General features: G+C 54.6%; 8 protein-coding genes across 8 annotated transcripts; 6 read left to right on the forward strand and 2 right to left on the reverse strand.

Moving 5' to 3' along the window:
- The first annotated feature begins 2 nt into the window (after positions 1 to 2).
- Positions 3 to 1,550, forward strand: APT1 (adenine phosphoribosyltransferase APT1). Its single transcript, XM_076641224.1, has 7 exons — positions 3 to 80; positions 169 to 331; positions 425 to 605; positions 741 to 1,000; positions 1,118 to 1,131; positions 1,282 to 1,312; positions 1,402 to 1,550. Exons 2-7 carry the CDS (start codon positions 319 to 321, stop codon positions 1,422 to 1,424), a joined length of 522 nt encoding a protein of 173 aa, XP_076494934.1. The 5' UTR covers positions 3 to 80; positions 169 to 318; the 3' UTR covers positions 1,425 to 1,550.
- PRE2 (proteasome core particle subunit beta 5) lies at positions 1,551 to 4,235 on the reverse strand. The gene is made up of 10 exons (XM_076641225.1): positions 3,934 to 4,235; positions 3,354 to 3,504; positions 2,821 to 2,889; positions 2,734 to 2,749; positions 2,495 to 2,651; positions 2,280 to 2,381; positions 2,115 to 2,186; positions 1,994 to 2,008; positions 1,836 to 1,892; positions 1,551 to 1,750 (listed from the first exon to the last, which is right to left on the reverse strand). The coding sequence occupies exons 1-10, from the start codon at positions 4,057 to 4,059 to the stop codon at positions 1,616 to 1,618; spliced, it is 900 nt and encodes a 299-aa protein (XP_076494935.1). The 5' UTR covers positions 4,060 to 4,235; the 3' UTR covers positions 1,551 to 1,615.
- A 1,167-nt stretch (positions 4,236 to 5,402) lies between these two features.
- Positions 5,403 to 7,393, forward strand: BDY24DRAFT_435652 (NAD(P)/FAD-dependent oxidoreductase). The gene is made up of 6 exons (XM_076644187.1): positions 5,403 to 5,746; positions 5,903 to 6,260; positions 6,328 to 6,563; positions 6,682 to 6,844; positions 6,942 to 7,036; positions 7,124 to 7,393. Exons 1-6 carry the CDS (start codon positions 5,579 to 5,581, stop codon positions 7,334 to 7,336), a joined length of 1,233 nt encoding a protein of 410 aa, XP_076494936.1. The 5' UTR covers positions 5,403 to 5,578; the 3' UTR covers positions 7,337 to 7,393.
- Positions 7,365 to 9,459, reverse strand: BDY24DRAFT_394786 (Rab family GTPase). Its single transcript, XM_076641226.1, has 11 exons — positions 9,378 to 9,459; positions 9,280 to 9,302; positions 9,072 to 9,181; positions 8,801 to 8,852; positions 8,688 to 8,697; positions 8,545 to 8,607; positions 8,337 to 8,443; positions 8,244 to 8,252; positions 8,077 to 8,146; positions 7,913 to 7,971; positions 7,365 to 7,771 (listed from the first exon to the last, which is right to left on the reverse strand). Exons 1-11 carry the CDS (start codon positions 9,394 to 9,396, stop codon positions 7,631 to 7,633), a joined length of 663 nt encoding a protein of 220 aa, XP_076494937.1. The 5' UTR covers positions 9,397 to 9,459; the 3' UTR covers positions 7,365 to 7,630.
- Positions 9,460 to 9,722: 263 nt separating this feature from the next.
- KTI11 (Kti11p) lies at positions 9,723 to 10,161 on the forward strand (the record flags this gene model as incomplete). Its single annotated transcript, XM_076637160.1, has 3 exons — positions 9,723 to 9,743; positions 9,822 to 9,983; positions 10,108 to 10,161. Coding segments are annotated over 3 exons (237 nt in total), but the record flags the coding sequence as incomplete, so codon positions are not given.
- On the forward strand, positions 10,157 to 11,398 carry BDY24DRAFT_121175 (uncharacterized protein). Its single transcript, XM_076635939.1, has 3 exons — positions 10,157 to 10,502; positions 10,642 to 10,832; positions 10,949 to 11,398. The coding sequence occupies exons 1-3, from the start codon at positions 10,387 to 10,389 to the stop codon at positions 11,215 to 11,217; spliced, it is 576 nt and encodes a 191-aa protein (XP_076494939.1). The 5' UTR covers positions 10,157 to 10,386; the 3' UTR covers positions 11,218 to 11,398.
- Positions 11,399 to 11,446: 48 nt separating this feature from the next.
- BDY24DRAFT_394809 (uncharacterized protein) lies at positions 11,447 to 16,448 on the forward strand. The gene is made up of 3 exons (XM_076641227.1): positions 11,447 to 14,331; positions 14,418 to 15,979; positions 16,092 to 16,448. Exons 1-3 carry the CDS (start codon positions 11,579 to 11,581, stop codon positions 16,220 to 16,222), a joined length of 4,446 nt encoding a protein of 1,481 aa, XP_076494940.1. The 5' UTR covers positions 11,447 to 11,578; the 3' UTR covers positions 16,223 to 16,448.
- A 1,061-nt stretch (positions 16,449 to 17,509) lies between these two features.
- Positions 17,510 to 20,108, forward strand: BDY24DRAFT_121199 (CDC50/LEM3 family protein). The gene is made up of 12 exons (XM_076635940.1): positions 17,510 to 17,716; positions 17,909 to 18,042; positions 18,123 to 18,204; positions 18,313 to 18,441; positions 18,530 to 18,566; positions 18,665 to 18,733; positions 18,814 to 18,911; positions 19,001 to 19,036; positions 19,124 to 19,411; positions 19,536 to 19,609; positions 19,703 to 19,791; positions 19,964 to 20,108. The coding sequence occupies exons 1-12, from the start codon at positions 17,620 to 17,622 to the stop codon at positions 20,022 to 20,024; spliced, it is 1,194 nt and encodes a 397-aa protein (XP_076494941.1). The 5' UTR covers positions 17,510 to 17,619; the 3' UTR covers positions 20,025 to 20,108.
- Positions 20,109 to 20,194: the final 86 nt, after the last annotated feature.

Genomic DNA, 20,194 nt, shown 5'->3' on the forward strand with positions numbered 1-20,194 from the left:
CACGTCGAAGGACCAAATTGCTCGAAGCTCAAGCCAGACCGTTTCCTTCCTTCTCTTCAAACCCTCACTCCTCCTAAACGGTAAACTCTACCATCTCGCTTCAACTCTGAAACTTGTAGACCAGACTCTCAGCTAACCATTTATGCTTTCAAATTGTATCTCTCCTAGATGTCTGCTCCCTCTACTCTCCAAACTCCTCCGGCTACCGTCGAGGTCGTCCCGGCCGATGGTCAGTCCTTCTCTTCCCCCCTTCTTGCTTAGAATACTGATCCTGTACCCCTCTTCGACCTCTCTGCAGTCGCCTACCTCAAGGGAAAGATGGGTCTCCACCGTTCGTCGCTGCTTCTGCTCTTCGTTGAACGTTCGAGCTCGAGCTCACCTTCCTCCTCCCTTCCTTCTCTTCTCTGTTCTCTGTTGTCCACAGCCAACTTCCCTATCCCTGGCATCACCTTCATCGACTTCCTTCCTCTCCTCAGGGTCCCTGGAGACTTTGAGATGCTTATCACCCACTTCATGAACCACATCTACAACGTTACCCTTCCCGCCGCTGGAGTCTCGAAGATTGACATCGTCGTTGGACTTGACGCTCGAGGTTTCCTTCTTGGGTGAGCACTTCCCTCCCAGCTCTGATCCTTCTGTCTCGACCATATATCCCGTCGACTCCTCGTTCACCCCGCTCTCAACCGCTTTCCTGGCGCGAAAACTGACTCCCCGTCCTCCTCCCCACCTCCTCCTCGCAGTCCCCCTCTCGCTCAGCGCCTCAACGCCGGATTCGTTCCCGTCCGAAAGGCCAACAAGCTTCCCGGAGACTGCCACAAGGTCACCTACACTCTCGAGTACGGAGAGGATGCCTTTGAGATCCAGAAGGACTCGATCAAGGAGGGCCAGACCGTTCTTATCGTCGACGACCTGATTGCGACTGGAGGATCCGCTTCCGCTGCTGGAAAGCTCGTCAAGATGGCTGGTGGAAAGACTGTCGAGTATTTGTTCGTCGTTGGATGTAAGTATCTTATCTTGGCCTCACTTTTCTGCGGTTTGGGGAGCTGGGTAGCTTCAAAAAAAGGAATCTGAGCTGACCTCCTCCTTCGCGTCGCCCCGTTCTTCCTCGTTTCGACAGTGCCTTTCCTCAACGTTCGTGCCTGAATTGGCACCTTCCCTCCCTTCGTCTCGTTGCTGACCGAATTCTTCGTTCTTCTTTCCTTCCTCGTGATCTTCCTGGCGTCCAACTCTCTTTCCTCTCCGACCTCACCTCTCGCCCGCGTCTACTCTCGACCATCACAGGGAGACAAGAAGCTCGACGCTCCTGCCTACTGTGAGAAGATGTTTTCTTTTCTCCGCCTCTCTCTCTCTCTCTCTCTCGTCTTTTCTGACTCTTCCTTCTCCTTGTCGCTCGTTCTTCAGGGGTCGTCGCTGGAGAGGATTAGATCTTCGCTCTTCCGTCTTTCTCTTTGGGTTCTTGGGTTCGTATTTAGACTTTCGTATAGAAGCAGCGTGGTGTGTCATGGTCGTGGTCGTTCTGGCTATGCCGAGCGTCTTTCTTTCCCGAGAAAGTATCGACGAGCAAATGGAAAGTTGAGCCTCATTCAATCCACCTTCCCGCTCCCACTCCTCTAAACTAGAGCTCCATCGGCGCCTCTCCCGCCGCAGGGATAGCCTCAGCAGCGACTGCCGAGGCAGCAGCGGCTCGTCCCGTAGCGATCTTCTCCTTCTTCTCCTCCTGGTACTTGTACCACAGCCCAGAGAGATCGTACTGGAAGTAGAAAACGAGAAAGTGGTCAGCGTGGGTTGAGACGGGGAAGAGAGAAGAGAAGAGCAGATTTTACAAATCCACTCACGTTATCAATGAACTCCCAGCCAGCTTCTCGAACGTGGTAGAGGTTGACGGTGTTTCCCTGTTGGGAGAGAAGAAGAGTAGGAGAGGTCAGCTCGAAGAAGTTGACGCGTCGACGAACGGCGAGTTCAGATGAAGAAGGAAAAAGAGAGGCGAACGTACAGAGTAGGCATCTCGCTGTTGAAAGAGCAAAGAGGAGAGACAGGAAGTGAGAGGGGGCCGTGATCAGCACCGTTCAACAGCTCGAAGCAAAGACTCGAGGGGAGCGGAACGAAGAACGTACGTGTCCAGCAGCAACAATCGACTTCCTTCCGAGCTCTTGCGCCTCCTCATCAGACAGATCCCACTTGTATCCCTGTTCGCAACGAAGGAAACGAGAGTGTGATCAGGTTCGGCTCTTAGAGCCTGGCTCGCAAGGAAGGAAAGGGAGAGTCGAAGCTGAACTTACCTGATCCAACACTCCGTAGGCGAACGTTGATCCGGATCCAACCGAGAAGACATCTCCCTTCAGCCTAGTACCATCCGAGTCGACGTAGTAGAGTGCAGGTCCCTGAGGTCGCGAATCAAGACGAAGGAGACAGAAACGAGAGTCAGCTTCGACTCGACTGCTCCGCATCCTCCTCAACCTATATCCACCCGCATCGATTAGATCAAGATACGAACAGTCTTATCCCATCCACAAATCATCGTTCCCATACTCAGACCCATACCCTTGTAGGAGTAGACCAAGTTGGAGAGGTATTTCGAGGCAGCGGCGACCGAGATTCGCTCCTTCTCTCGAAGCTCGTGCAGACGGCACTGCATTCCGAGGTAGGTCTCCCTGTGGAAGTGAGAGAAGATTGTCAGTCAGTAAGAGCACAGATTGAGAGTCTGACATGAAGACGAGACGAGGAAGAACGAACCAGTACTGGCAATCGGCTGAGAGGAGGGAGAAGAAGGGTCAGAAAACGAACCAAACAGGCAACAGGAACGAAGAGGGAAAGACTCACCAGCTCCTCCAGCCATAGTCCCCAGCAAGAACTTGTTGATCTCGATGACTTTCTTGACGGTTCCGGAAGCTGAAGAGGGAAACAAGGAGGGAAGGAAAGGGAGGGAAGGAGAGGTCAGCTTGAGCTCGAAAGAAGAAGCGAAAGCAGGGACTGAAGAGGGTGGTTCGGTATGTGCTCGGGAGATGGTATTTAGAAAGAGGACAATGTTGTTCCTGAGACGTAGGAACATCATCTCTCTCCTCTCAGCAGAGATGCGAGCTGGCTCGAGATGGGAGGAGGAACTGAAGGGACGCGGCCTCCACCTGGCGAGGGATAGAGGCTGAAACGTTGCCCGACTCGAGAGGCTGCTGACTCCACTCGACACCCCTAAGACACTTGTCTCCTCGACGGTGAACTCCTTGGCATCCGAAGAGCCAGAGAAGAGTCGATGCGACGTCTCGAGCAAGGAACGAGAACCTCGTCCCTTCCTCCTTCCTTCCTTCTCTGCGCCGTCTCCCTCTCGATCTCCCCCTTCGACTTGGACGTGAACTCACCGATGTAAGATCCAGCCGTCGCCCTCGAGTCTACTGCCACGATGATTCCTCCCTTGAACCTGAAAGCGAGCGTTGTGGTTCCGTGATTGATCTTGATCTTGCAGTTTGGGTCAGAGTGGTCGTCGGTGTGCAGGCGGAGGAAGGAAGTGGGCTACAGTGAGGGATATACAAACATGAACAAGGTCAGTACGTGTCGCGTAGCGATGTTGGAGAGCACTTGTGAAAGGTGGGGAAGACAGTGGCGAAGGAAGCGAGATCGAAGGGAGATGACCTCCACGGACGAGCTGACGGACGTTCCTCCCCTTCTCAATTCCGCCCGTGCAAGCCGTTCGATGACCGTCTTGACGCAACAGGCATCATCTCTTAGCTCTCCGGGGAGCATGGAGAGACTGAATCGGCCTCGTCAAGTGAACTCGACGAGAGAGAGCCAGAGAGGGACCTGAAGCATTGCTCCTTCCAACATCTCCCTTCCTTCCATCGTTTCGACCTCTCTCTCCTGCACCATCGTCACCGTCAATCAACACACCCGAAGCAAACACCCTCTATACACCCAAGAGCAGGCCGAAACGATCGTACTCACATCTGGGACTGCTGGAACTCCAAACCTGACTCCCTTCGCTCCCTCCACGTTTCCGTAGAGGGAATCCTCCTCCTCCGACGATCCAAAGTGGGACGAAGGTGAGAACTGAGAGAGAAGCGTGTTCATATCCGTATGCGAGTCTGAAGGTTTGATTGGAGGGTGTAGGGGATGCGAGGGGGAGGGTACGAGAGGAGGAAGGGGAGGGGGAGGGGAGGTGAAGATGGACGTTGGAGGTGAGGTCGAGCCTCGAAGCTCGCCAACCGATCTGGCTTCTCGGGCCCAAAAAGATAGGAGCCGTTGCGAAACTGGCTTCTGAGAAAAGAGAGAGTAGAGAGCCCTGTTTAGCCCAATTCTGGATCTACTGGAAAAATAAAAACAGAGGAATGGAGCCTCTTCCTCCGTTTCCTCCTTGGGCGAGTTGACCTCGAACCATCCTTCTCCCTCCCTTCCTTCTTCCTTCTCTTTCGATTCGCATTGTTCGCACCATATTCAAAGTATGTGGCCCTAGTATCCGGTCTCATACCTCAACGCAACGACAAACCATCCAAAATCCTCAACAGCATCGAGCCAAAGATCACTGAGGAGTCGGTTTCGTCTCGCTCGTCCTCATTCTTTAACTTCTCTTACATTTTTCTAGCATTTGCGTCCATCCTTGTAGATACAACAGTCAGCTATGTTCCCTCTCGAGACTCAGAAGCGTTTTTGGATCACAGTGGGGACGCTTTCAGGGTCGATAACTGGCAGATCGCGTCTCTCCCTCCCTCCCTTTCTCGCGGGGTGATTGTGGCCTGATCAGGGAGTATGTATCATCTCTACTTGAAATTGAAGTCTTCCGAATCCCGAAGCTCGTCCTCACTTTTTCTCCAGGGCTTGACGGTTCGTTGCTGCACGGAGGTTCATTCGTCGCGTCTCTGCCTCTGTCTCTCTCTTTCAGAGCTTGCTCGCTCATTTTTGAACCTCTACTTCGAAGCCGTCTTCTTGCGGAGACCACAAGTTATCATCGCGACCTCTGTCCGATCCAAAGAGGTTCTGCTGTTGAACAGTAAGGAGAGGACGCGTCGTTGAAGGCTGTTTTTGTCGTCTCTCTTCCGTTCCTGCTTCACTTCCGGCATGGCTTCAGCAGAACGCTCTCACGCATTTCTACACTTAGAGCTTCGCTATCGAGCTGGGGATCTTACTGGTCGAGTAGGCCGTCATCCTCGAAGAAGGAACGAAAAGAAGCGCCGTTGCGCGTCGAGCGAAGTAAGTCGTCCGGTTTTGTTTTTCCACCTGCATCCGCCTCTCTTACTAACTACTCACTACTACCGCGTCCCAGGATTTCTTTACCTCGCTCATCTCTTTATAGAGCATCACCCATCGGCCGAAATTCTCGTTTCACTCCGAAATCGACCTCGGCTCGATAACGATCAACCTCGGGGGTCGGAGATTAGATTTTTCAGCTTTCCCACCTTTCCCTCCTGCCAACCTCTACCACCAGCCCTTCACCATACCTTCTCCTCGTCAACTCCTCTTCTCCCTCTTCGTCCTTCTTGCCTCCTTCGCCCTCACGTTCATCATTCGACCTTCAGCCCTCGCCCTCCCGCGGTCCTTCGCAGCACCACGACCCGTCGTCCCATCTCGCCTCTACTCCTCCTCCTCCTCGAGTATGACTAATCCCCTCCCTCTCAAGGACATCGTCGTCGTCGGAGGAAGCTATGTTGGTTTGGCTGTTGTCGACGCGTTGAAGGTGGCTTTAGAACCTCTCGAGGGAAAGGAGAGGACGCACCGAGTCGTCGTCGTCGAGAAGAACTCTCACTTTGGCCATTTGTTCGCTGTGAGTCCTATCGAGCCTTCTCTCTTGGGTCCATCTATCTAAGTAGCGGCTGGGGGAGGGAAGAAAAGGGGGAGCTGCCAGAGAAAAGAAGAAAGGAGCGCCCGAGCTCACGACCTTCCCTCCCTCCCGCCTCTCCTGTTCTCCCTTCTTCAACAGTACCCCCGCTTCGCCATCTCCCCCGGTTCGGAGCACAAAGCCTTCATTCCTTTCACCTCCCACCTCTTCCCACCTCCTCACCTCATCGTTCAAGCCTCAGCCCTCTCCATCGCGAACTCTACCGCCGAGGGACGCGTCCTCCAACTCGACCGAGGCGTCTCGTTGGACGAAGGAGCTTCGACGACAGACAAGATCCCTTTTGACGCGTTGGTTCTTGCAACGGGGACGAGGCTACAGCCTCCGGGAACCATGCCTGGAACGGAAAAGAAGGAAGGAGTGGAGTTCTTCCAAAAGCATCAGAAGGAGGTCGAGAAAGCTCAGAGGATCGTGCTTTTGGGAGGAGGAGCGGTGGGAGTTCGTGAGTCGGTTGCGTCCTTCGTTCTCCTAGTTTTTCGAGGTCTAAGCTGACTGCTTTCGATGCCCAGAAATGGCGACCGACATCAAAACCCTCTACCCTTCCAAATCCGTCGTCGTCGTTCACTCTCGCCCCAACCTCATGCCTCGTTTCCACACCAAGCTCTCCGAGATCTGTCTCGAGAAGTTTGCCGAGTTTGGGATCGAGACGGAGTTGGGAAGTCGAGCGAAAATCCCTGAGGGTGGATTCGAAGGCGTGAAGGAGGTGGAGCTGGAGAACGGGAAGATTGTGAAGGGGGATTTCATCGTGAGTCGAATCGACGACGACGCGTCGTTCTTCCCTCTTTCTCGTTCGCCTCTCACTGCAGCCAGTTCCTCCAGCAGCTGACTCTGCATCTCATTCTTTTCATTCTTTCGTTCCTCAGATCCTCTCAACAGGCCAAACTCCCAACTCCTCCCCTCTCATCGAGTTCGCTCCCTCAGCCGTCCTCTCCTCTGGCTTCATCAAAACTAAACCCACCCTTCAGATCGACGCTTCCGAGCCTGGAACCGAATGCATCTTTGCCGTGGGAGATATCGCTGATACCGGTGAGCCTAAACTCCCTACTTCTCACTCATTTCCTTTTCTGTTTCGTTTCGTTCCGTCGCGTCCCTTTCATCGCTCACCTCGGCCTCGTTTTCTCAGGCGCTCCCAAAGCTGCCCGACCTGGAGGAGCTCAAGCTGCAATTGTGGCTAACAATATTCTCAACCAACTCCAGTCTTCCTCTGAACCCCTTGAGGTTCGTCTCTCTTTCTTCCTCTCCCTCCCTTTTCTTCGACGCGTCTCGGCCAACTCAACCCTCACCCCCTCCTCCTCTCGCTCACAGACCTACTCCTACGACCCCGCCGCCATCCACATGACCTTCGGTTTCGTCCCTTCGATCATCTTCAAGAACCCTCCCTCCTCCGACCGATCGAACGTGACGGGCTCGTTCATTGGCGAGCCAAACTTCTTCTGGAAGGACGACGGGAAGGAGGATATGGGGATTGAGGGGGTATGGGGGAGGAGAGCTCCCGGGGTTGGAAATTATCACCTTTGAGTACGTTTGTAGAGAGAGAGAGGAGGGAGGGAGAGGGAGACATCATGTATAAAAGGGTTCAAGAGCGTTGAGAACAACGAGAGCGAGAGAGAGGGAGAGGGAGAGAGATAGCACTAGGAAAGTAGAAGGGGTCGTGAAAGGTCGTTACAGAAAAGAGAAGGAAGCAAAAGAAAGAAAGAAAGAACCATCCCCCAAAAAACGAACGCAAACAAAACCACCGGAAACCACCCGCCCCTTGGCCGTCTAACAGAGAGAGAGAAAGAAAGCAGAGGGGGAAAGGAACGACCAAAGCTCTTAGCATCCACAGCTCCCCACTCCCCATCCTCCGGGCGCTTCAGGATCGTTGGTGAGCTTGACGGTTGGCGAGGAGTCGGAGGAAGGGTTGATTCCGAGGGGGACGACGCGTTTGGAGTAGAGGGAGGGGGTTGCGATGATCTAGAGAGTTGGAATGAGCAGCGAAGGGAGTGGAAGGGAGAAATGGGTCGAGGTTAGTGATGTGAGAAGGAGGAGGGAAGGGAGCAGGGGAAGGAAGGTCGACGCGTCGAGAGGTCGCGAGGGAAAGAAGGGGAAACAAACCGAAGCGACCAGTTCCTCGAAAGCTTCCTTCACCCCGATACGAGTCTTGGCGGAGCATTCTATCGGCGGTGAAAACGAAGAGAGGGAGGAAGGTCAGCTTGGGTTGGAAGGAGCGGAGGTCGTTTCGTTCGCTCGACGCGGCGTGAGGGTGAACGAGAACTGACCGACGAAGAGACAACCGATTCGCTCAGCGAAGGCCTTCCCCTCTGAAGTCGTGACTTGCCGAGAGAACTCCTGATAGAGAAGAGAGCAGAAGAGGAGAGTGGTCAGCGATGAGGAGAAGTCGGAGCGAACGAACCGCGTTGGGGACGAAAGAAAGGGGAGGACGGACCTTATCGACCTGGGAGGCGAGAAAAATGAGTTCGAGTAATCAGCAACGCTTCGAAGATAGCAGCTAGTCAGTCAAGAGAGAGTTCAGGCTCACTTTGTTTCCTACTACGATCTTAACGACGTCCGGAGCGGTGTAGGTCTCGAGCTCGTGCATCCACCGAGTCAGCTCCTCGAAGGTAGCTCTCGAGGAAACGTCGTAGACTGATCCAGCAAGGAGGAAACATAAGGATAGAAAGAGCTCGCGTCAGAAGGGAAAGGGACTCTTCGAGGGAGAAGAAAACAAGAGAGGAAAAACAACCGACCTAGAATCACGCCCTGGGCTCCTCGATAGTACGAGCTCGTCAGAGTCCGGAAACGTTCTTGACCTGTAGACCACGGAAGAGCAGCACCCTCAATCAGCACCGAGTCCGAAAGAATCGAGGAAAAGAAGAGAGAAAGCGCTGACCAGCAGTGTCCTGTCGAGGGAAGGTCAAAGGTGGGAGAATCAAGGTTCAGCTCGGGAACAGGCGGTGGGAAGAAGAAACGGATTGCGAGTGAGAGAGAAAGGTAAGAACTGACCCAGATGCTAAGTTTGTACTTTGTTCCTCCTACTTCTATGCTCTTGACTTTGCTGTAGAGAAAGAGAGAGAAGACGAATGGGGTTCAGAATGACGCTTGAACGAGCTCAGGATGAGCTCCCTCCCTTCCTTCCTTCCAATTGAGCTGGCTCCTCTCCCTTGAAGCTGAATGACCTCTTAGAGTCAGACAGAGCTACGCCGGAGGTCTGGGAATCCCCTTCTGGAAGCTCCGAAGCTGAGAGACTTTGAAAGAAGGACGATGTTGGACTCACAAGTCGACGCCGATAGTGGAGACGCTCTCGTCCTCTGCCAGGAAGTCATCGTCCGTGAACCTCAACAGCAAGCTGGATTTCCCGACACTAGAGTTTCCAATAAGGAGAATCTATACGAGTTCAAAGAGTGAGAAGAAGCGTGAGTCAGGAGGATTCGTTGAGGAGAGAAGGAGGACGAGGGGAGGGAAGGAGGAGGGTCGAAGCTGACCTTGAGGTTCGGTGGAGGAGCAGCTGTTAACAAGACAAAGAACAAGAGCGATTAGATCGATTCTTGGAGAGATGAGGACAAGAGAGGAAGAAGCTTACGTTGAGCTAGAGCAGACATGGTTTATCGAGAAAGGGGAGGGTCGAGGTTGGGAGGAAACAGGATGGATGACGGCCGAATGAATCCAGCGACGCAGACGAGGAGGATTCGACCTTCTTCCTTCCCTTTGCTCCCAACGGCCACTCAGCTTTCAAATCCTTTTCTTTTCTCGGCTCTCTTCGCCTTCTCTGTGGGCTTCTTCTCCTCTTCGCGCCTCCGCTCTTCTACTTTCTTTTTTCGAGCTCAACGAACGAACGAGTGAGCTCTCCTCTCTTCTCTTCTTCCTTCCTTTCCTCCTCTCCTCTCGCTCACATCCCTTCCTCCCTCTCTCTCCCCTTCCTCTACCAGTGGTCTCCTACTACGACGAGGTCAGTCTACCGTTCCCACTCAAGTCTTTCCCTTCATTTCCTCTCTTCTCCCTCTCTGACCACCTCTTCGTCCTTTAGGTTGAAATCGAAGACTTTGTCTGGGACGAGCTCAAACGAGTCTACCACTACCCTTGCCCGTGCGGAGACAGGTTCGAGATAACCAAACTGGATCTCAAGGAAGGAGAGGATATCGCAAAATGTCCGAGCTGCTCCTTGCTCGTTAGGGTCATCTACGATCAGGTTAGTCCTCCAACAGAGGGAGAGCAGAGCTCACGCTTCTCTCCTTCTCGTCTTCTTCTCCTCTTCTTGACGAGTCACAAGAACGTATCTACTCACACCTCTTCCTCGTTTATTCGAAACCCAGCTCGACTACGAAGACTACGAAGACTCGGAGGATGAAGATGGAGAAAATTCAGACGTCGAAGGATCCTCCCCTGCGTCCTCAACCGTCTCCTTCCACTCCGCTACCGACAACGTCGTCTCCGCCAACAAGACCGAGCAGGTCGACCAGGACGTCGAGAAGATCTCGCAGGGATTGGGACTCGTTGGGTTGGGAGAGGAGGAGAGGGTCGAGAGGGCTTGAGCTCGAGTCGAGTCAAGTCGAGTCGGACGCTGGGCTGGCTGGGTGGTGGTGAAGCTTAGAATGGAGTGCGGAGGGGATCGAGGAAGGGTCGTACAGGACAGGAGGAGGAGGAGTGAGTGGGAAGCCGAGTTTGATGAAGAAGATTGTTCAAGAGACAGAAGACGGACGAGCTACTCGTGAGTCCACCTTCGTCCTTTCCTTTCCCCTTTCCCTTCCCCGCCGCAACAGAGTCCTCTCTGCTCAAAATTGGCAGCGGTGTCTCAGGCATACGCATGTAGGCTGACTCTCATGCTTCTTCTTACTCTTCCTCTTCAGATTCCAACTCCTTCCCTTTCGTCCCGCCTCGCCCTCGCACCCAAGAGGTCGACGCGACTCCTCCCTCAACCCTTCCTTCCAACGTAACCTCGTCGCCTCTCTCAACACACTTTCGGCAACTGTACCAAGCCCTCTTAGCTCTTCCTTCGGTGGTGTGCCAACGCAGGCAGAAAGAGCAGCAACGTCGTCGCGTGAGTCGTTCTTCTTTTTCTCGATCCTCCTCGCCTTCTCTTCCTTTCGTTCCCATCTTTGACCAGACAGCTGACTTCATCTCTGTCTCTCCTTCTCTCCTTCCTCTATCCCACAGTATCAACCTGTACTCCTCGTCAACGCTCGCCGACGCTATCAACTCTGCTTCCTCTCGTTGCACGACGTCTTCGCAGAACCTCCTCGATGTCTCAGCAACCCGATCAAGATACAACTGGAAGGGGTCTCAGGAGGCTCTCATCCGACGTCAGATCTCGAGGCTGCAATCAATCACCTCAGGTCGAGCGGGGAAGAGGAGGAACGTCGAGGGACGGAGGCGAGTCGAGGTCGGAGGGTCGGGTCGTGTTTGTTTTGCTTGGTTTAGTCTAGTGCCCAACTATAGACACGACAAGTAGCTTCAGCACCCCTGGAAAGCTGCTATCTATCCGAGAGCGACGGAACCGACTACCTTCACGACGGAAACAAAAATCAACGTCGAGGCGCTTGGGTTCAGCTCGACTCGATTCAACCGTCAACACCCACCCCTCTCTCTTTTTCTCAGACCCTCCAGCCTCCCCTACGATTTTGACGACCTCTTTTTAACGGCTACCCCTTTTTCTCTAGTCAAGGGGGAAGAAGAAAAGAAAAAGACGAAACTCAACTTTCGCTGAAGCTCGCTCGTTCCTCCTCCTCCCTCCTCTCCCCCTCCTCGTCACAGGGGTAGCTCCCAAACGAGCTGCCCTGGTTTTCGATGCACCTTCTCCCTCTCAACGTCCATCATCAACCTAGGAGACAACGAAGAGAGGCATCTCGAAGATCTTGCTTCTCTCAGCAAACCATCAAAACAGCTCAACCGAGTTCACCACCACCTTCGCCTCCCTCCCTTCTTGGAGCTCAAGGGCTGAAAGGTGAGCTCGACCTCCCTTCCTACCTCCTTCTCGGTTCTCTACCTCTCGCTGAATCACTCGCCTTCCTTCTGGGTACTCAGATGTCTCCTCCTCCGCCTGCTGCTGCTCCTTCCTCGGCATCTCTCACCTCCTCGTCGGACCATCATCCTCTCTCGATCCTCACTCACACCCTCCTCACCTCTCCCCTCTCCACTCGACTCCTCGACTCCTCCACCTCCCTCCTCACTCAACGAATTCATCAGTCTTCCTCTCGTCATCGAACTCTCTCTCGACTCGACTTTTTTAGAGCTCAACTCGCTTCTTCGCTCGAGGCAGGAGGAGCGAACAAGAACGAGTGGGCAGATCGATACGCTCGAGGGCTGAACGAGTTCGAACGAGAGTGGGAAGCAGCTGCCTCCTCTTCGCTAGGAGGAGGTCCGAGGGAAGAGATCTGGTCCAAGCTTCCAAGCTTTGCTGGAAAGGTCGCCGTGGGAGGGATCAGAGCAGTCCTGGAGGATCCCTTCAAAACAGGGAAGCACCTCTCGTCCCTCGGAGCAGACGCCTTCGTCAAGACTGAAGGAGGAGGCAACAGCGAGGTCGAAGTCGTCTTGGAGTTCGTCTCTTCGCCACTAGGATCGGAAGGAGTCCTCCGCCTTGTTGAAGGATTCGCCGTCGGAGTCGTAGAAGAACTCGTGGGAGAGGAGGGAGGAGGAACGAGCTCGAGCTCAACGTCGTCGGACCCAGCGAGGGAGAGGGAGCTCGAGAGCTGCTTCGTCTCGATGATGAGCCTCGTCCACGACATGGGACTCGAAGTTGTCGTATCCAACAGGCAGGAGGACGTCATACCGAGAGGAGGATCACCTTTCGCCTTCGGAAAATCGTTGGAACTCGTCCTCCTCGAGGCTCTCGCTACTCAGGATCCCTCCCCGTCAACCTCGAACCTCGCTCTTCCCTCTTCGACCCAAAAACGACTTCCTCCTCTTTCTCGGGCTCATCAGTCCTCTTCCTCGAGTTCGATGGAGGGAGGAACAGCAGGTTGGGGAGCAACCTTCTCGTCGATGATCCTCGGCGCTCCTCCCTCGTCTCCTGGACCCTCCGCCGACTTCCCTTGGGCCAAACGAGGAGGTTGGATACCAGCTGGAAGTGATACGAGGAGCCAGTACTCGGTCGAGACGCAGAGAGATCCTCCTGGAGAAGTGTCGAGAGCCGACACGAGATCGATTTCCGGACCTTCACCCATCCTCAAGTCGCCTCTCGGAGGACGAATGTTCCGATCGCCCTCTCTCTCTTCCTTCGGATCCTCTTCCGTCACGGATTCCTCCTCCACCTCAGCCGTCAAACCCTTCACTTCTCTCGCAGCATCGGTCCTTCGTCTCCTCTCTCGTCCGACCTCCAACGACGCGACCTCGACTCCAAACTCGACCACCACTCTTCCCCTCCTCCAAGCCCTCTCCCTCTCCCTCCTCCGAGCCCATTTCCCTTTCACCACTCATCCCAAGTCGCATCGACGTCTCCTCCTCCTCCTCGTCGTCCGATGGTACTCGTTCCACCTCCTTCAACGCATCCTCACAGGCTCCGCGACCTCGCCTCCCCTCCCTCTCCCGGATCGAGGCGTCTCCCTCACCTCCGTTCAAGGGCAATCTCCCAACCTCAAGTTTGCCGGAGCTGGAGCTGGAGGGAAAGACCGAGGACCGCTTCTCGGGGATGTTTGGAAGGGAGAGAAGGGAGGTGCGAAGCTCGATAAGCTCCATCTGAGAGTTCATCTCGCTCTCGTCGAAGCAGCTGGATTTGGGAGTGCGGGCAGCTCAGGCTCAAGCGGAGGAGGATCGTCGGGGAAGCTTGGTGTTGGGCATAGGGAGGAGGACGAAGAGGAGTTGAGTCGAGCGGCGAAGAGGGTTCTCGAGGCGTTTGGAGCTGGAGTTGCGTTGTCGAAGACGAGCGTCGAGGAGCAGGACGTGTCGTCGTCGCTCAAGATCGGAGGAGCCTCAGCGGGAGCAGGAGGAATCGAAGTCGAAACTCTCAACGCCTTGGAACTCAGTCTCAAGGAGGTCCTGGTCCTTCTCCGGATCGCTCGTCCTCTCGTCGCGTTCTCGAGCTCTCTAGGAAGCTCAGGAGGAGGAGGAGGAGGCCTTGCAGGATTCCGTCGAGGCAGCGACTTCAAGGGAGGCAGGTTCAACGCCACTGGAGCTGGAAGATGGGGAGCTGGTTCGTCTTCGGATACCGCCTTCGCAGAGGAGGACTTCGAAGCAGTTCAGGAAGGCATCGATCGAATCGCGTCTCAGTCGTCCTCGTCTCGCCGGTCGGTCCTTCTCTTCGCCTCTCCTTCGCCAACCCATGGAACGTTCTCCCTCTCATTCGGGATCCCCGAGATCGAGAAGTCTCCCACTCTTCCGGTTCAGTCTTCGTCGCCTTCGATGGACAGGAACGGAGGGACCTACGGCACGACGCCGGCCAAGGGAGGAGGAGGGAGGAGAGGGAGTGCCGCTTCGACGACGACGTACAACTCGCCGACGATGAGTCCTTCGATGGACGGTGGATCGGACTACTTTGGGCTGCCGATAGTTCTGGAGGAGGTGTCGGAGGATGGAGATATCGGGAGACTCGAGAAGGAAGTGATGTGAGTTTGGGTTTTGTTTGTCGACGCGACTTCTTGATTTTCGACGCTGATGTTGCCTACCCTCGCACTGCCCCTTTCCTTCATAGCTTCCGAGCTCTCTTCAACCTCGTCAAAGACGGACATCTCTCTACCCTTCCGTGCCACCAATCCTTCCCGGATCTCATCCCTCTCCTCGCTCAAGCGGCTGAGTCGTCGCAGGACAACTTCGACTTCGCCAACACCCTCTCCTATCGTCAGGCTCTCGAAGGTCTCACTCTAGTCACCAAGAACCATCCCCACCTCTCCCTTCGGAACTTCGCTCCCCTCCTCACTCCACTTATCGCCTCAGCAGTCGCAGCGGAGTCGACCAAAGCAGCTCAACTCGAGCTCGTTCGGACGCGTCTCCTCGAGGTCGACCAGAAGGAATCCGCTCTCCTCCTCGCAGCTCGACGAGTCATCTCGGCTCTCAACGATCTCAGGACGAGAGCTCATTTCGTATTCGAGGTTCTTCCGTCGGAGAGGATCCAGCAGCTCCGGTCGACCCTGGCGGACATCAATTCGGGGGAGGTCGATCTCGACGACGAAGGAGCGGTCACGACTTGGTTGGCAGAAACGAACCTCGCCGTCGACTTCAGCGTCGGAGAGACTAAGCTTCATGCTTCTTGCTTCATCGTGGATCGGACCCTTCGACGAATCGCGGATCCTCAAGTTCTCTTCCAAAGCTCGTTGTGGAAGAGGGAAGCCGCCCTCGCTGGACCCTTCCTCGAACAGGACCCCTTCGTCTCTCCTCCTACCACCGCTCCACCCCCGAGCACTACTTCCTCTTCGACGCCGTCGCCATCCGTCTCCCTCAGTTGCCTCTCCTTCGGAGCCATCTCAACCTCCCTCCTTCGACCAGGCGAACCTCAAATCCCTCAACTCTCCTACCTCAACACCTTCATCCTCCGTCTCCGAACCCGGATCACAGGCTACCTCCTCGCCGAGCTGGAGACCCAAGGCGATATCTCCTTCCCTCCGGACGCTTGGTTCGAAAAGGAATCGTACCTCCTTCCAGGGGCGTCGAGCATCATCCCAAGGGAATGGACCTCCCCTCTCCTTCGAACGTTCCTCTTTCACCCTTCACCGCACGCCAAGCTTCAAGCTCTTTTCTCCCTCGAGATGCTCTGCGTCAGCCAGAAGGTCGCTCCCTTCACTCTACCTACTTCGAAGGAGGACGGACTCCCGCTCCCACCTTCGATTTCGTTCCCTTCGACGTCGGTTCGAACCACTCCTCCTCGACACACCCTTCGAGATCACAACGTCTCTTCCTCCGCCTCTCCCACGATGAACAGGATTAGCAAGGCCATCGATAATCACCCTCACCACACCTCGGGGAACTCGAACGACGCCGCAGGAGGAGGAGGAGGAGGGATCTCCGTAGGAGGAGTCGTTCCCGACGCGATCTGGTCCCTCGGAGCGAGTCTAAGCTCGTACGTCTTTGGAGCAGGAGCGTCGACGGTTGGGATTGGAGGTGGTGGAACCAAGTTGGACAGCAGGGAGGTCAGAGAGTCAAGTTCTTCGTTGCTCGAGCCGCCAAACACCGATGAGTTGGTGGACGAGTTGTCGAAGATTGTGGCCAGGCATCGACCCAAGGATCTGCCGAGTTGTTTGGTCAAGATTGCTTTCTTTGGTGAGTGCTACGTCTTGCGTTCGTTGCTTTCGAAGTCGGAGAAAAGGACGCGAGAAAGAGAGACGCGGCGAGACTGACTCTCTTCTCATCTGGCCTTTGCTTCGAACTACAGTCCCCGGAGAGATCCTCGACTTCCGACCAGAAGGTAAAGCTTACCTCGACTTCGGATTGGCTTGTTTGACGTGCGTCTTGCTCTTTTTTCTCCCGTTTTTCGGCGACGCACCTTTGTGTCTCTTCCACTGACTCCCACTCACTCTCCCATCTCCCTCCTCACCTACAGTCTTCGCACCGACTTACTCGACATCCTCCACGCCGAAGCCAAAGAGATCGTCCGAAAAGGCGGCTATGCTACGAGGGAGGAACGAGCTCGAGCCGTCGAGCTTCTCGACGTCTGTGCGAGGGAAGGGAGCGACGAGGCTAGGAGGGAAGTGAAGAGCTTGATGAGTCCTTGGGTTGGAGGTGGGGGTGGAGGGCTGGGTATGTGAGGGCGAGAGTGAGAGGCGGGTAGCTACGACTTCGACGACTTTTTCTTTTCTTTCTTTCACGCACGCACGACGGCTTCTTCTGTTGTTTCTTTTCGCTTTTATTGATTATTTTGCATACTCAATGACCGTATCATGACTTTTTCACGATTTCTATTGGTTGTGCGAAGAACTAACGGGCTGAAAGTGGTGCACGATGACCAGGGAACGACGCGTCGAGACTCACTTTCAGCTTCCGAGCGAGTTCCCAGCTCGCCGATGCTCCCCAGCCGCCCTCCAACGCTGGATAGGCCATAGCGCGATTCGGATGAGCCTTAGCAGAAGTAGGCGTCCGAACCAGAGCTTCTCGAAAGAGCCTGTGCGAGGTGAAAGTTCGTTTGGGAGCGTTCTTCGACTCGAGGAGAAGAGGAGAAGCTGCTTGCCTTAGCGGCGAAAATCTGGACGACCTTTTTACCTCTTCTCACACCTTTCAGATAGTTGTGAGCCTTACGCGAGATATATCAACAGAGAAGAAGAAGTGAGCAAACGTGTCCGACGTGTCGAACTTCGACGTGCACGATTTCCGCCCTCGGCTGCTCTACTCTGTCTTGCCGTCGGATGGAAACTCACGAGTGGCTCCGTAACGCTCACCGCAGCATATCTGGAGTCTTGAGAGGCTGGAAAATCTGGCGCCGGCCTCGAAAACCTTGTTGTAACCGCTTGACGCGACGGGGATTCTTTCGCACTTCGATTCATCGGCAGCGGAGCTGACAGTGGATCTGGTAGCTTAGCTCAAGGGACGTTATAATTGATTCATCGACATTCTCGAAAGTCGAGGTGTATACTGAAAGAAAGAGAGGGAGAAAGCGGAGGCGACGCGGTCACGTCGGCGACTTCGAGGCAGCGGAGATTCCTTCCTTTACGATTTTAGTCAAAATCTCTAGCAGATCTCGCTTCCGTCGAACACGATCTCTCTATTCAGACAAGAATCGAGAGGTGAGAAAATTGTCGCTTGGGCTTACGTGTTCTTGAACGGCCTCCTTGAACTTCTCTCTCTTCAGCTTCCTCACCAAGACCTCTCCTTTCCCTTCCTCAAACCGCCATCCCTCTCCCCCTCGTCCCCTCCTTCCTTCCCTTTTTTTCTCTCTCTCGCTTCACCTTCCTCCAAACTCTCTCAATATGGGTCTGTTCTCTCGGAAGAAGAAGACGGATGCTGCTGCCAACGGAACGGAGGAGTCAGCCCTCGCCAAAGGCAAGGGAGATAAACGACCTGCGAGTGAGTTTCACCTTCCTGTCTCCTTTCTTCTTGAGGTTTCAGCGGATTCTCTACTCCGAGACGGCTTCGCCTACTTTACGGAGAAGCATCTTGCTTCTGGAAGTCCTGTAGAAGGAGGACTTTTCGCTGACAGTCCCTCCTCTCGCTTCCTCTCCTCGCGCAACCTCCTCTCCTTCCTTCCTTCTCATCCAGACACTGCCTTCAAGCAACAACGACTCAAAGCATGGCAACCTATCCTCACCCCGAGAACTGTCCTCCCTACCCTCTTCATCATCGCCATCGTGTTTGCTCCCATAGGAGGACTCTTGATTTGGGGATCGAACAAGGTCCGTTCCATCACCGAGCTCAACAAGCTCTCCTTTCCCTTCCTTCCTTTGCTCACTCCTTCTCATCTCCCTTCTTTCAGGTCACCCAATTCACATTAGATTACACAGAGTGTGACAGCCAGTCTACCACCATGTCGGACATGCCCTCCAGCAAGTTCAGCTGTGAGTAGCCTCGTCTTCGCTCCTTCTCAGCCTTCCCCTCTCTCCCCTCCCCTCCTTCCTCCTCTCGAACTCGAACCAAAGCTGATTGAATCTCCCTTTCCTCTCCAGACTCTCTCAACTCTGGAAACAGTGGAGCTTCCATCGCTACCCCTCAATGGTCTTATGCTGAGGATACTACCGCTGCCTTCGATAGACAGAAGGTCTGCACTGTCGAGTTTAGCGTTCCCTACGATCTTGGTCAGTTTGGCTTCTTTGCTCTTGCCCTCAGTCTCTCTTTCTTTGTGATTTGAGGTCTAACTATAACTCACTATGATACGGACAACAGCCAAGTCGGTCTTCCTCTACTACAAACTCACAAACTAGTTCGTCTTAGCCCCCGTCCTTCCCTCCCTCCTCCGAACGCGTCCCGGCTTCGAGCTGACGGCCTTCCTCTCGTTGTTCGTTCTTCACCATTTCACAGCTACCAGAACCATCGACGATACGTCAAGTCCGTCGACGCCAACCAGCTTCACGGGGATTTCGTCTCAGCGTTCGTTCAATGACCTCTTTAGCCTCGCACTGCTCGAAACCGAAGCTCACCTTCTGCTCTCCTCCGGCCGCCTCTTCCAGATCCTCGCTCGATGGAGGAGACTGCAAGCCTGTTACCAGCAGTCCCGAGGGAAAGCCTTACTACCCTTGTGGATTGATCGCCAACAGTGTTTTCAACGGTGAGTCTCGCTCTTCTTCGAGGGCTTCCGTCGAGACTGTCGAGCTCACCAGATTGTTTCTTCCTTCCTTCGCCTCGTTCCTCCTTCAGACTCCTACTCGCAACCCATTCTGCTCAACACTGCCAGTGAGTCTCTCCTGCGGTTCTTAGCCACTCCTTCTTTCGTCGCCATATCTCTCGCTGACTGATGGCTTTCTCTTCTCACGAACTCAGCTGGCGCCGACTCCCAAACCTACAACTTCACCGACGTCGGAATCACCTGGCCGAACGAGCACAAGAAGTACAAGACCGCTGGATACGACAGCCCTTCGGACGTCAGCCCTCCTCCCAACTGGGCCGCCAAGTACCCTGACGGCTACACCGAGTTCCCTGACCTCGCCGCGGACGAGCACTTCCAGGTTTGGATGAGGACCGCTGGACTTCCTACGTTCAGGAAGCTGTTCTACAGGAACGACGTGGAGACTATGGCTCAGGGAAGATATAGGATCGCTGTTTACATGAGTGAGTCTTTGTTCAGTTTCGGTGGAAGTTCGAAGAGGGAGGGAGGAAGCAGCGGGAGGGAAGGACGTCGAGACGACTGCGAAAGCTGATCCTCTCTCCTTCTTCTCGTCTTCATCGTTTGTAGACTACCCCGTCAAGCAGTTCTCGGGAACCAAGTCGATGGTCTTCTCGACCGTCTCGTGGATCGGAGGAAAGAACGTACGTCGCGTCTTCTTCTTCCTCTCCTCTGTCCGTCCTCGCTCGGAAACGGCTCAACTGACTTTTCTTCTGCTGGTTCTGGTCATTCATCAGCCCTTCCTCGGATGGAGTTACATCGGAGCTGCTGCCTTGTTCGTCATCCTTGGTCTCCTCGGAACTGCTCGACATCTCGTCAAGCCCAGGTTCGTTCTTCTTTCCTCTCGACGCGTCGTCCTCCTTCCTTCTTCTTTCCTCGTCTCGCCCCATCCCTTCGCTCTACGCACATCCTCTGCCTCCCTCTTTATCCCGCCCTCTCGTCCCGTCGACTCGTGCTGACGCTTCATCCTTCCCCTCCTCTTTTTTTTTTTTGCTCAGACGACTCGGTGACATGTCCCTCCTCAGCTGGAACCAGCCCCAAGCCGCTGGAGGTCGATAAATCATGGCCAGAGACTCCCACATCCTTTGTAACTTTTGGTGTGTCGAAGAAGGTGTACGAGGGGGAGGAGGATCAGGTTGAGTTCGAGGGACGATCTTTGTTTTGCTTCTTCTTTTCTCGTCGGTGATCGTTCTTCTAGGTTTCCCTTTGCGAGTGCTAGTCTACTCCAT

This window comes from Mrakia frigida, assembly GCF_051309035.1.
Source record: "Mrakia frigida strain ATCC 22029 unplaced genomic scaffold BDY24scaffold_23, whole genome shotgun sequence".
Lineage (NCBI taxonomy): Eukaryota > Fungi > Basidiomycota > Tremellomycetes > Cystofilobasidiales > Mrakiaceae > Mrakia > Mrakia frigida.

Bases quoted from the DNA above. Each gene is read 5' to 3' on its own strand.
- PRE2 (XM_076641225.1), bottom strand. From the start codon at position 4,059: ATGAACACGCTTCTCTCTCAGTTCTCACCTTCGTCCCACTTTGGATCG. The intron at 2,382-2,494 runs GTTCGTATCTTG...TCGCGACCTCAG, and splicing joins TTTGTGGATGGGATAAGACT to GGACCTGCACTCTACTACGT. The intron at 1,751-1,835 runs GTGAGTGGATTT...TTCTACTTCCAG, and splicing joins GCTGGGAGTTCATTGATAAC to TACGATCTCTCTGGGCTGTG.
- BDY24DRAFT_121199 (XM_076635940.1), top strand. From the start codon at position 17,620: ATGGGTCTGTTCTCTCGGAAGAAGAAGACGGATGCTGCTGCCAACGGA. The intron at 18,205-18,312 runs GTGAGTAGCCTC...TTTCCTCTCCAG, and splicing joins GCCCTCCAGCAAGTTCAGCT to ACTCTCTCAACTCTGGAAAC. The intron at 19,610-19,702 runs GTACGTCGCGTC...GTCATTCATCAG, and splicing joins CGTGGATCGGAGGAAAGAAC to CCCTTCCTCGGATGGAGTTA.
- BDY24DRAFT_121175 (XM_076635939.1), top strand. From the start codon at position 10,387: ATGGAGTGCGGAGGGGATCGAGGAAGGGTCGTACAGGACAGGAGGAGG. The intron at 10,503-10,641 runs GTGAGTCCACCT...CTTCCTCTTCAG, and splicing joins AGAAGACGGACGAGCTACTC to ATTCCAACTCCTTCCCTTTC. The intron at 10,833-10,948 runs GTGAGTCGTTCT...TCTATCCCACAG, and splicing joins AAGAGCAGCAACGTCGTCGC to TATCAACCTGTACTCCTCGT.
- BDY24DRAFT_394809 (XM_076641227.1), top strand. From the start codon at position 11,579: ATGCACCTTCTCCCTCTCAACGTCCATCATCAACCTAGGAGACAACGA. The intron at 14,332-14,417 runs GTGAGTTTGGGT...TTTCCTTCATAG, and splicing joins AGACTCGAGAAGGAAGTGAT to CTTCCGAGCTCTCTTCAACC. The intron at 15,980-16,091 runs GTGAGTGCTACG...TTCGAACTACAG, and splicing joins GGTCAAGATTGCTTTCTTTG to TCCCCGGAGAGATCCTCGAC.
- APT1 (XM_076641224.1), top strand. The intron at 606-740 runs GTGAGCACTTCC...TCCTCCTCGCAG, and splicing joins GCTCGAGGTTTCCTTCTTGG to TCCCCCTCTCGCTCAGCGCC. The intron at 1,313-1,401 runs GTGAGAAGATGT...CTCGTTCTTCAG, and splicing joins GCTCGACGCTCCTGCCTACT to GGGTCGTCGCTGGAGAGGAT.
- BDY24DRAFT_394786 (XM_076641226.1), bottom strand. The intron at 7,972-8,076 runs GTCAGTTCTCGT...CACCGCCGATAG, and splicing joins AATCGGTTGTCTCTTCGTCG to AATGCTCCGCCAAGACTCGT. The intron at 7,772-7,912 runs GTTTGTTTCCCC...CCAACTCTCTAG, and splicing joins TCGAGGAACTGGTCGCTTCG to ATCATCGCAACCCCCTCCCT.
- BDY24DRAFT_435652 (XM_076644187.1), top strand. From the start codon at position 5,579: ATGACTAATCCCCTCCCTCTCAAGGACATCGTCGTCGTCGGAGGAAGC. The intron at 6,261-6,327 runs GTGAGTCGGTTG...TTCGATGCCCAG, and splicing joins AGGAGGAGCGGTGGGAGTTC to AAATGGCGACCGACATCAAA. The intron at 6,564-6,681 runs GTGAGTCGAATC...TTCGTTCCTCAG, and splicing joins TTGTGAAGGGGGATTTCATC to ATCCTCTCAACAGGCCAAAC.